Here is a 12,792-nt window from a genome sequence, read left to right as displayed (position 1 = left end):
AAAAAAAGAGGAATGCGGGTAGGAGGTAAGAGGTTAGAATATATTCAATATGAGGAAAATACGGTGTTACTGGCAGAGAGTGAAAGAACTATCATTGGAATGTTAAAAGACAATAAAAACTGTGTGGAATTTGGAATGAAAATTAATAAGAAAAAGACAAATGTATAAGTGCAAGAAAAGTAAGAACAACTGTAAAGTTAGGATGTGAAGATATAGAACAAGTTAATATTTTCAAATATCTGTGAAGCATAATTGTGGTGTCACCGCCAGACACCACACTTGCTAGGTGGTAGCTTTTAAATCGGCCGCGGTCCGCTAGTATACGACGGACCCGCGTGTCGCCACTGTCAGTAATTGCAGACCAAGCGCCACCACACGCCAGGTCTAGAGAGACGTACTAGCACTCGCCCCAGTTGTACAGCCGACGTTGCTAGCCATGGTTCACTGAGAGTTACGCTCTCATTTGCTGAGACGATAGTTAGCATAGCCTTCAGCTACAGTTGCTACGACCTAGCAAGGCGCCGTATTCAATTGCTATAATATTTCTGTATCATCAAGAGCAATGTTCTACAAATGTGGATTAAAGTTAAGTATTCCAGAAGCTACGTACTTTTCTTTATAGCATTCATTACGTATCCTGTTTCAGACCTCACACCAGCCTGCGTGAGCTTATAGCGTGCAATTCGGCCTCCTCTAAAAACAGTGTTGGCAATTCTGCCGACACTTCAATAATAATGGAAGACATTAGATGCAATAATGAGGTGAAAATGTGTACAACAATTGCCAAGGAGGCATTTGAAAAGAGGAGGAGGCTTCTATGTGGTTTCACAGATGGCAATCTGATGAAGAGACTAGCAAAGTGCTTTATATGGAGTGTGACATTATATGGAGCTGAGACATGGGCACTGAGGAAATAGGAAGAAAGAAGAACAGAAGCATTTGACATGTGGATTTGGAGGAGGATGGAATGTATTCTTCTACTATCCTCCTCATACAGTGCGATCACAGTGTCCTTCTATAGACTATCATGGTTTGATACTGAATGCAAAATAGTAACTGAAGAAAAGAACAAATTTTTCTTCAGTTATTATTTTGCATTCAGTATCAAACCATGATAGTCTTACTTGTCTTGTCCCAATTCCGAGTATCTCTCTTGGCGATATCTCTACCGTCTTTTCTGTCACTTCCCATTGATCTTCGATATTGTTATATTCTCCAACATTTTCCAGAATTCGAGTTATCTTCTCCTGATACTGTTCTCTAACTTCCACTGATTCTAAAGTTGTTATATTATATTTCTGTGCCCTGGGTCAGACTCCTTTCGCTGCATTAAGATATCCTCGCCTTCACCCGTGACCATTCCAGAACATGATCTGTATCTATGTTTGGGCCTCTGAGACTCCTCACGTCCAATAGGTCTGATTTGTGTCTCAAATCTATCAATGCGTGGTCGATCTGGTTTACTGTATTTCCATCTGGTGAGTTCCATGTTCCCTTATGTATTTCTTTATGTGGGAACAGTGCTGATCCTATTACCATATTTCTAGATGCCGCAAACAGTATAAGCCTTGTTCCGTTCTCATTAAGTGTTGCATGTTTGCTGTGGGGGCCAATTATCGGTCTATAAATCTGTTGTTTCCCCATCTGAGTATTTTGATCTCTGGCTATTATTTTAATATCATGCCCTGGGCACTCATCATATACTCTTTCCAAAGATTCACAGAATACAGCTCTCTCTTCTTCTTCGGATTCTTCTGTTGGTGCATGGGCATTAATCATGGAATAGTTAAAGAATTTCCCCTTTATCCTGAGTGTTGATAATCTTTGACTAATGGGTGTAAATCCTATTACGAAATGCTTTAGTTGATGGTGTACAACAAATCCTGTCGCCAGCTCATGATTTCTTTCACTGCAGCTATAGAATATATTCGACTCTTTCTTTTCTAAAACTCCACTCCCTGTCCATCTAATTTCTTGTAGTGCTATTATACTTTGTTTCATATTCATTATTTGATCCTGCATTACTGTCAGCGCTCCTGACTGGTATAGGGATCTCACATTCCAAGTACCAATATATAGATCTGATCTATGCCGTACATTTTTCTTCTTCCTTATTTTCCCTCCTTCCTTTACTCGTATTCCATCCTCTTTGTTCTTTTCCATGGCAGGTCCGTCTTCCTTCATCCATCCGACTTTACTTTGTAGAAGTTTCGTAACAACTGTTTTTTACAGAGCGGGCTGTCAACTCTGCGTCCAACCCCTACTGGGGGATAGGTGACTTTTAATCAGGGTTTTCTTCGCTAGCCTTTGGAGACCCAACTCCCAACTGCAAGGCAGCAGTTGTTGTTTTGCTAGTTTTGATCAGCCTCAGCTATTTTATTTCCCTGGTGTCCACCATACCTGGTGAACATTCCCCAATCGCCACCTGGGGAGGCGCCCGAAGGGAGACTAGCAACTTCACACGGTAATGAAACGCTGCACCAATTACAAATTTTTTCACGCTTATCAAGATGTGTTTCAAGAATTTATTTTTGCTGTCAACTGTAAATATTTGTAGAAGTATTTTTGTGATGTTTCACAAACCAACAATGTAAGTTATGGTTTACGTGTGTGTGGTTTTCTGCATAATGGAGGAGGTACAGTGCATTACAACGTCAAAAGACGTCCACAGTTGCAATAGACACAGAACAACATATATGAAAATATCACACAAAATACTTACGTAAATTTGAGAATAAATTTTCAAAACACAGTATGTTGAGCATTTAAAGATATGTTACTGGTGCAAAATTTCATTATTCAAATAATGAATGACACAGCTGAAGGATTTCCACAAACATCTATTATGATGAACGAAATTAAGTTGAACATGTCTACTTTCCAGTTACCACTACCACTTACGTTAGCAGATGAACATGGTACAAAATTCAGATAACTTTTATTTGATAATACATAACCACATGATGAGTGTTTGGATGCTTATCATGTACATATATCATGTATAAACAACAAAAATTCAGGAGGAAGGGGATCCTATACATAAGTTTTTACCACTTAAAACATTATTTCCCACATTTTACACCATTTTTATAAAGTCCCTTGAAAAGCATAAAAGCAAGATTTCACTGTATTCTGTGAATTTTTTTTCCCTTGAAAGATGGCTATTTCCATACATTCTTTAAAGATTATGACTGGAACATTCTATATTACCTTCCACAGAAGGTAGGTAATTGCATTCTGCAAAGGAAAGTGTAGCACCTGCAAGTTGGAAAACTACAGATGTTACATCCCAGGTGGGGAGAGGGGAAGAAATATGCACTTTCTTTCAAAATACTAATCCTGCAACACCAAACAACATAGTTTAAAGTTCTTAGTACTGGTAACCTTATTTCCTCCAAAGTAAAATAAATAATCATTGGTCGGAAAACAGAAGAAGTGCAATATATTACTGTATATCTTATAATAAAAAAACAAACTATTGAAAAAGTATATGTATTGTGTACAGGTCTTTTTAATAAGTTTAACATTCTTTTTCTTTTGCAGTTGATACAACTGAGAAGTTTTGTCAAAACATAACAACTGAGAAGTTTTGTCACAACATATCTTAACAATGTTCATGTCCACTTTCTAGAATAGCTGAACACATGTCATCTGTTCATATTTTTCTTCTTTTTATTTTTTCCAAACATTCCTGTTTTGCTATTCTTTGCTCCCAGTCCTGGTTTTGTGCCACTTTTCTTTTGTTTCATCTGACCAAATACTTTGCCAGGTTTCTTTTTATTCAGTTTGTCCATTTTCTTCTGGAAGTTAGCTCTAGAAAAAATAGCAATAGTGGTATGTTCAAATTTAATTTAGGTGTCACTATACATAATTATCAATGTGTAATTACAGTAAGAAGATTGGTATAACAGCCAGAATTGGTAAAAAATGTGTGACAAACAAGGATACTTACTCGTAACGTAATCGTTTGGCTCCTTTCCTGCTGACATCTGTCAGGTCTTCAGCAAATGATGATTTTTTACGTTTCGAGGAACCTAAATATAACAAAATTCAGCTGTTGACAAAGTGCTTATGGACACAGACTATTTATTCTAATATGATTATTGTAATTGTATTTTCAATAAATTCAGAACTTAACAAATTACATAAAATATACAATTCACTTTTTAATCAAAGTGTATAAGATGCATTTCTTTAGCGCTCTCTCATACAAAATTCTCTGCTATCAACATAATATACCTCCCTTCATTATTTCTTATAATCTAAATGTTTTGCCTTCCCTGTGAAATTCTGTCAGTGGCTAAATTTGTTGACATCACTTTAATAGTTCCATTCCTAAACATCTACTGGAGCCAACTGACGACAACATGGCCAACTTAGAGTTTATGAGGAAAGGTGATCTTCAAAGGCTGTGGATCAGTTTCAGATCATGTTAACGACTTGTGCAAAATAAAGTCTCAGTGAAACAAATTGCTGTGTATAACTTGCTTTCCATGTAGTAATATCACAAAAGTGACAAACAAGGGATGAATTTATCTCTCTGAAAACTAATTAATATTGCAAAGAAAAATAATAGAAAGACCAGCAAGGAATAGCAGCAATATGTAAATGATAGATTGCTACTCACCACATAGAAGAAGTGTACATATGCAAGCACAATGAAAAAGACTCCTAAAATATCTAAGCTTTTGGACAAAGTCTCTCTTCTAAAATACAGGGTGATTCAAAAAGAATACCACAACTTTAAAAATGTGTATTTAATGAAAGAAACATAATATAACCTTCTGTTATACATCATTACAAAGAGTATTTAAAAAGGTTTTTTTTTCACTCAAAAACAAGTTCAGAGATGTTCAATATGGCCCCCTCCAGACACTCGAGCAATATCAACCCGATACTCCAACTCGTTCCACACTCTCTGTAGCATATCAGGCGTAACAGTTTGGATAGCTGCTGTTATTTCTCGTTTCAAATCATCAATGGTGGCTGGGAGAGGTGGCCGAAACACCATATCCTTAACATACCCCCATAAGAAAAAATCGCAGGGGGTAAGATCAGGGCTTCTTGGAGGCCAGTGATGAAGTGCTCTGTCACGGGCTGCCTGGCGGCTGGTCCATCGCCTCGGGTAGTTGACGTTCAGGTTTCATAGCTAACCTTTTTTGTAGGACTCTCCATACAGTTGATTGTGGAACTTGCAGCTCTCTGCTAGCTCTGTGAGTCGATTTTCCTGGGCTGCGAACAAATGCTTGCTGGATGCGTGCTACATTTTCATCACTCGTTCTTGGCCGTCCAGAACTTTTCCCTTTGCACAAACACCCATTCTCTGTAAACTGTTTATACCAACGTTTAATACACCACCTATCAGGAGGTTTAACACCATACTTCGTTCGGAATGCATGCTGAACAACTGTCGTCGATTCACTTCTGTTGTACTCAATAACACAAAAAGCTTTCTGTTGAGCGGTCGCCATCTTAGCATCAACTGACGCTGACGCCTAGTCAACAGCGCCTCACGCGAACAAATGTACAACTAAATGAAACTTTATAGCTCCCTTAATTCGCCGACAGATAGTGCTTAGCTCTGCCTTTTGTCGTTGCAGAGTTTTAAATTCCTAAAGTTGTGGTATTCTTTTTGAATCACCCTGTATATAACACACACACACACACACACACACACACACACACACACACACACACACACACACACACTAGCACAATTCACACACAAATGGCCATTGCCTCCAGTCGATGGAACATGATTGTGTCTGATGTAAGCAGAAATCTACTGGGGTGCGGATGGTGGTGAGAAAGTGGCATGAGGCAGGACAGCAGGACAGGGGTTGGGGAAGATGTTGTGCTGCCTCTGGGAACTTGCTTGGACATGGTGGGGACAGGACAGAGCTGCTAGGTGCCGTGCTTGGAGGCTGTGCTGGCAGAGAAAGGGGAGGGGGGAGTAGAGAAGAGGGGAAATAAGAACACTGGTTGGAAAGAAGGAATGTGTAGTGCTCAAGTGGGAACAGGGAAGGGGATAGGTAGGTGGATGGCAGGGACTTACGAAGGTTGGGTCTAGAGCAGTTATGGAAACAAAGGGTATGTTGTAGGCAGAGTTCTCTCCAGCACAATTCAGAAAAGCTGGTGTTGGTAGGAAGAATCCGGATCTCATAGGCTATGAAACAGTCATTAAAACAAAGCACATTTTATTGGGCAGTATGTTCAGCAATTGGGTGGTCCAGCTGTCTCTTGGCCACAGTTTGGCAGTTACCATTCATGCAGACATACACCTTGTTAGTCGTCATGCCCAAAAAGAAAGTGGCACAGTGGTTGCAGTTTAGTTTTTAGGTTAGATAGCTTCTTTCACTGGTAGTTCTAACTTTGATGTGGTAGGAGATGCTCGACAGGATTTGAGTAGGTGGTGGTAGGAAATGTATGAGACAGACCTTGCTTCATGGTCAACTGCAGTGATATGAGCCATGAGGCAAGAGGTTGGGAGCAGATGTTGAGTAGGTATGGACAAGGATATTATGTAGATTGGGTTGGCAGCAGAATATCACTGTGGGAGAGGTGGGGGGAATACTCCTCAGGGCATGACAAGAGGTAGTCGAAACTCTAGCGGAGAATATGATTCAGTTGCTCCAGTCCTGGGTGTTGCTGATTCAAGAGGGAAGTGCTCCTTTGTGGCCAGATAATGGATATGTGGGAGGTGAGATAAGATATGGGAGATCTGTTCTGGAACAAAGCTGGGAGGGCAATTTCAGTCTATGAAGGCCTCAGTGAGGCCCTTGGCAAATTTGGGGAGGGACTGTTTGTCACTGTGTATGTGACAACCAGGGTTGCTAGGCTGTATGGAAGGGACTTATTGGTACGAAACAAGTGGCAGCTGTTGAAGCAGGGGTATTTTTGTTGGTGGTTGGTGGGTTCGATGTGGATAGAAGTACCGATTTAGCCAATATCAAGGAAGGCGGTGGCTTACTGTGTTGAGTAGGGCCAGGTGAAGTGAATGGGTGGAAGGTGTTGAGGTTCTGTAGGAACATGGATAGGGTGTTCTCACCCTAAGCCCAGATCACAAAGATGTCATCAATGAAGCGATATCAGGTAAAAGGTTTGGGATTCTGGAGAGTTAGGAGGGATTCCTCTACATGGCCCATGAATAGCTTGGTATAGGATGGTGCCTTGTGGGTGCCCATTGCTGTGTCATGGATTTGTTTGTAGGAATCTTTTGTAACTTCCCAGAATCCCAAACAATAAGCCACTGCCTTCCTTGATGCTGGCTACATCATCAGTACTTCCATCTACACCAACAACAATAGGATGCTGAAGAAATGAATTAAAATATGTGCCATGGCTGGGACTTGAAACCGGGCCTCCTTGCTTACAAGGCAGTTATGCTAACCATTACACCACAACAGTACTATGGTTAACATAGCTGCATGCACTACCCTAGTCCAGTGCCCTCCCTAACACAAACTTCAATTCACATCTTCAGCTTCTTTTCCCCTTCTTAGATAATCACTATTGCCGAGGCTCTCCGGTATTGGAATAGCGCACCAGTGTCAGGTGTAATGGGAAAATTCTGCCTGTATCTTAGGCATAGCTGATCTATAGATCTGATGTAATTATATCTTCCTTGAGACATTATTGTAGATAAAGATGAGCCTCAAATGCCTCAAGGAAAATTTTATTAAATCAGATCTATAGACCAACTACATCCCAGGTACAGGCAGGATTTCTCCATTACGTCCAACATTGGGATGCTATTCCAATACCAGAGAGCCTCGGCAATAGTAGTGATCTAAGAAGGGGAAAAGAAGCTGAAGATGTGAACTGAAGTTAGGGAGGGCATTGGACTAGGACAGTCCGTGCAGCTATGTTACCTGTAGTGCTGTGGTGGTGCAATGCCTAGTAAGCAAGGAGTTCTGGCCATGGCACAGATTTAATTCATTTCTTCAGCTTCCATCATTATTGTAGATAAAATCCAAACTAATAATAATCAAAATCAATGGCTGTAAGATCAGAAGGATAAAACTGGCAGTGAGTCCAACTGGGAAGAAGTTGTTCCTAATGATAACCTACAGCTAGCTGTAAAACTTCAATGGTCTGAGCGTACAATGAGAAAAAAAGGAAAATTAAAGAAAAAATGACTAGAACTTTGAAAGCAGCTTTGGGAGGAGAAGTCTCCAGTTAGATAAAAGTTCAGAAAAAGAAAATGTGGAATCTCAGTCTATCCATATACTTATTGACCATGAAACTCTGCAAAATAGAAGAAGGAAATCACAAAACAAATCCTACTTTTAAATGTCACTGGAATGTGACTATAACATAGAGAAATACTTGGGGCTGGAATTAATAAACACTCAAAGGCCCTTCATAGCATAAAGGTCACTGGACCTGATATGGTACCTACCAATATTAAATACAGAAATGAACTTTCCCTTCATCCAGCATCAATCTATTATTGATCACTAGAACAAAAGTCTCGTGTGAACAGAAAAAGGCGCAAATCGTTCAATGCTTTAACCCTCCAGCTGTGTGCAATGCACACTTGTTTATTCAGATTTTTCTACACGATTCCCCTGGGCATGCTGTTACTGCGTAGGATATCATTTCTGGGCTGTTCGTATATGTTATAAGTCAGAAGACACTATTTTCCTCCCAGGTCTTTTTCTGATTCTTTGGAACACTGGAAATCATGTTTTACATGTTCCCAGGACTCACCCACCTCACATACAGATCTTCTCATGTCAGCAATTTTGTAACCATTTTTGTGAGCTTGTGTATGGAAACACACTTCAAAATGACAATGACATTTGTCAATTGTCATTCTCGGAGCATCCAAACATAGACACATCCATTGTGATATTGTAGACAAAACAGGAAATTCTCTGAAAGGACAACATGGTGACATGCCTCTAGGTGCATCACTCTCAACAAGCATCTCTTGTCTGAAATGATGACATGGTGACATTCCTCTAGACACACCACTCCCAACACACATTTCTCTGCTGCTGTGTCCAAGGAATCCTTAACAGTGGTCACTGTTCTCACAGTCAGAAAAATTTAAGTTTCTCCTCCTTTTATAATATTAAACACATTTTTACGTTTGCCACATTACATATGTTAAATCTCAATTAAAAATCACTTCTATATTCTGTTTTGGATTTCTTGTTACATTCTTTTAATACAATCCTTAGAACTATTCATTTGTTGTCGAATAAAATTGGTCCATGGTAATATAATGAAAAATCAGTAAATGACTCAGTTGCAGAGTAAAGAAGGATCAAACTGTAATTACAAAACATATTTTGTGCTTGTGAAAGGGAAATGAAACAATAGAAAAGACAGTTGCTCAACTAAATTCTCTCAGTGCACAAGCTCAAACCCAATTGTTTTGTGTGTCTCCTGCTCAATGCTTCCTCTGTATTATGAGTGGTAGTCCTTAGTCATTTCATTGCTTGTAAATCAATAATAACTCTCTTTATAGCATGTTAATTACAGCCAAACATCACATCATTTCTTGATTTTTTTGTGCTCTCTATTTCACAATGTGGCTCTCTCAATCTGCACTTCATCTCCATTATAACTGCTTCACAACTCCAAAGACAAGAACTAGTTTCAATACATACTTAGCACTTGGACATTTTTCATATTATTACTTACTACTGCTGCGTATCTTTCATTTCCATGAACTCTCTTTACAATATTATATCTTCTACTGTTTGTGTTTTGTTTCTACTCTGGCACTCATGTCACATAATTTACCTTAACCATGGAAATTCCTCACTTCACTGACTTTTCATGCCTGTCCTCTCCGTTTTCTTTCACTTCCAACAAGGCTTATTATTGCTTTCACAGGTTTTCTTCTTTACTACCCATTATGATGCTTAGGGAGCCAGCACCACATAAGAAATTTCCCACATTTCATTCAGCAGCTCCGGAACTTAGTTAAAAGTTCTGGAGCTGCTGGGCCAAGAAGACCCGTGGTGAGCATTGATGTGGTATCTCTTTTCACGGGGGTGCCTCTATGAGACTCCGTAAGCTTCCTAGGAGAAAAGTTTGGGCCTGCACTAACAAAGCTGTTTGAATTTGTGTTTACATCAACTTACTTCCTGATCGACAGAAATTATTATGAGATAGCAGACAGAGTATTGACGGACTGCTCACTGTCACCAGTGGTGGCCAATAAGTTTATGAAGGCATTTGGAGAAGAACAGAGTCGGCTGTCTACAAGATCTCAACTGCTACATGTGAATTCGTTGCACCAGAACATCAAATACATGATGACGATAAAGGAAAATCGTCAACTTTCATTTCTAGATGTGCTCATCACGAAGACCAGATAGCACACTAGGTCACACTGTCTACATAAAACGACACATACAGATTTATGCTTGCATGGCTCCAGCTGCCATGCATCTTCACAGTGAGGTGTCCTAAGCACTCTAGTGAACAGAGCATGTGAAGTCTCAGACAGTGACAGTCTAGCAGATGAAATGCAGCACTTACAGGCCATGTTCCGTACAAATGGTTACAGCAACTGCCAGATACAGTGTCCCTTAAAACCAAAGAAGCCACGACCACAGCCAGCTGAAGACGATAAAGTGGTCGCGACAGCGATTATTCCTTTCATCGCGAACACACCAGCAAAAACTGGAAGAGTACTCTGGTTATACAACATCAAGTGTTTATTCCACCCACCATCTAAGACAAAAACCTTATTAGGATCAGTCAAGGATGACCTAGGACTTTGGAAACTGGGAGTCTACAGTATCACTTGACAGTGTGGAAAAATGTATGTAGGCCAGGCTATCCGAACAGTACAGGAGAGATGTACTGAGCATACATGCAACGCAGACAATATTCAGCCAACAAAGCCCACTGTGGCAGAGACCTGCATCCCCCACAGACATACCATGAATTAAGATAGCACCAAGTTGTAGCAACAATCCTACAAATTCTGGGATTGTTCCTACAAATTCTGGGATTGTATTCTGAAAGAAGCTATAGAGATCCAAAAGCATGATGAACTAATAAATAAGGACAGCAGGTTTCAATTAAGCAAGGCTCTAGACACAGGCTTGAGCACCATGAGAGCATAGTGGCAGGCCCTTGACTGATGCCTGACACTGCGCTTCTCCACCACGTCTGCACCCAGAGTACTGGCTGGAGGAGCTGGAGAGTGGGGACTATAAACACAGATATCAGCAAAACATCACTGTCATCAGGAGTGCCTGAAGATGCCAAGCAGCCGCCTTACTGAAATATTGTGTCTTTTAGACACATCTGGCTGAATACCCAAGAACTATTCATGACATTATCTCATTAACAGTACACATACCTGCATATAGCCCATCTTCATGGATGGAAGGAAGGAAGATTAGAGTTTAACATCCTGTCAGCACCAAAATAATTAGAGATGGAGCACAATGTAGGATGGTTTCAAAGATGGGGAAGGAAATCAGTCATGCCCTTTCAAAGAAACCATCCAGGCATTTGCCTGGAGCAATTTAGGGGAATTATGGAAAACCTAACTCAGAATAGCCAGCATCTTCATAGAGATGAATTCAGATAGTTTAAGTAAATATTATGATTCCTGGCTGTCTTTGTTGTGTAAACTGATCCTGCTGCCTACCATAACTGCATGTGAGGAAGAGGTAATGGCCATTTCTGGCTGTAACTTTGAATATCTACAACTGTATGAAGCAAATCCAGTCATTAAATCACACTTTGAGGACAATCCAAAGACATCAGTCACCTACTAGCTTCAATCCCACCAATGGCTTGCCATGTCACAAGTTTTTGAAACTATTTTGCTGAAAAATTTCACCATCTTTACTTGCATCCGAGTGAACATCAGCACTGAATGATGACGATTTCTGCTACTCTGTTCCTTAAGTAAAGGCCTATTTACTAATGGTGGTTACGTGAAAGAAGACTGTATTACCTCTTCCTTTAACAATACCATCAGCTTTACCCATTGTAATCCCAGGCACAATATTCGTTCCATGATATATCTGCATGTTTTGACCAATTCTTATGATGCAACATGAAGTCAAGCAAGTGGCCTGCGACTATACAGTAAACTTGAGGAGACTTATGCCACTGCTGAATAGGTCGCTAGAGTAACTGGTCACTTGCTGTTCAAAAATTCTTATTTGTTGATGCAGTTCTGGCACAGTATCATCAGCACATCAAAAAGAAAAATTGTCATACAATATATGGAATCACATGTGTCAGGCATCATTATCTGTACTCAATGGACACATGGCACACATGACTCCATATATTGTGTAAAGAATTTTCTTCTTGATGTTCTGGTGATGAGCTGCACCTGAGAAGTTTCAATAAATAAGAATTCTTGAACAGCAAGTGACCACTTCTTCTAATGACCTATTCAGAGGTGGTGAAAGTTCTCAAGTTAACCAATTTTCCAGCTGTTCAGACCAGAGTGTATCAATAAATTCCAATAAACACAGGTATTGTAAAAGGCGTGATCTAAAAAATTATCTCTGTCGTGATGCAGCTGCAAGAGCAGTTATCACCAGCCGCAAGTCATTCCACTTTAATAACTGTCAAAAAAGGGATACAATCAATAAAGACTACAGCCACAGAAGACAATAAATAATTTTTTTCACGGGTCCTGGAATCTAGAAGCAAAGAGTTATCAATGATATTATTATCGTTTTTGTGCATTAAAGTAAAAAAGATGAAGTTATATAAAATAATGAAAAAGAAACCAAGTAGCAATCTATATGTTTCATACTATTGTCATTACTAAAGCATTGATTTTGGAAAAAG

At 39.7% G+C, this 12,792-nt stretch overlaps 1 protein-coding gene across 1 annotated transcript in view; it reads right to left on the bottom strand.

The window, feature by feature from the left end:
• Positions 1–3,476: 3,476 nt before the first annotated feature.
• Positions 3,477–12,792, bottom strand: part of LOC126092246 (probable ATP-dependent RNA helicase DDX27) — a 94,997-nt gene continuing 85,681 nt past the window's right edge. The window contains exons 14-15 of the mRNA XM_049907755.1: positions 3,953–4,034; positions 3,477–3,813 (exon numbers count right to left, since the gene is read on the bottom strand). Of these exons, the coding sequence (XP_049763712.1) occupies positions 3,648–3,813; positions 3,953–4,034 (248 nt within the window). The 3' untranslated portion in view covers positions 3,477–3,647. The remainder of the gene's footprint in view (positions 3,814–3,952; positions 4,035–12,792) is intronic.

Source organism: Schistocerca cancellata, chromosome 7, assembly GCF_023864275.1.
Source record: "Schistocerca cancellata isolate TAMUIC-IGC-003103 chromosome 7, iqSchCanc2.1, whole genome shotgun sequence".
NCBI classification, from domain to species: Eukaryota; Metazoa; Arthropoda; class Insecta; order Orthoptera; family Acrididae; genus Schistocerca; species Schistocerca cancellata.
Note: the sequence above shows the minus strand (reverse complement) of the source record. Positions and strands in the feature narration are given on the sequence as shown.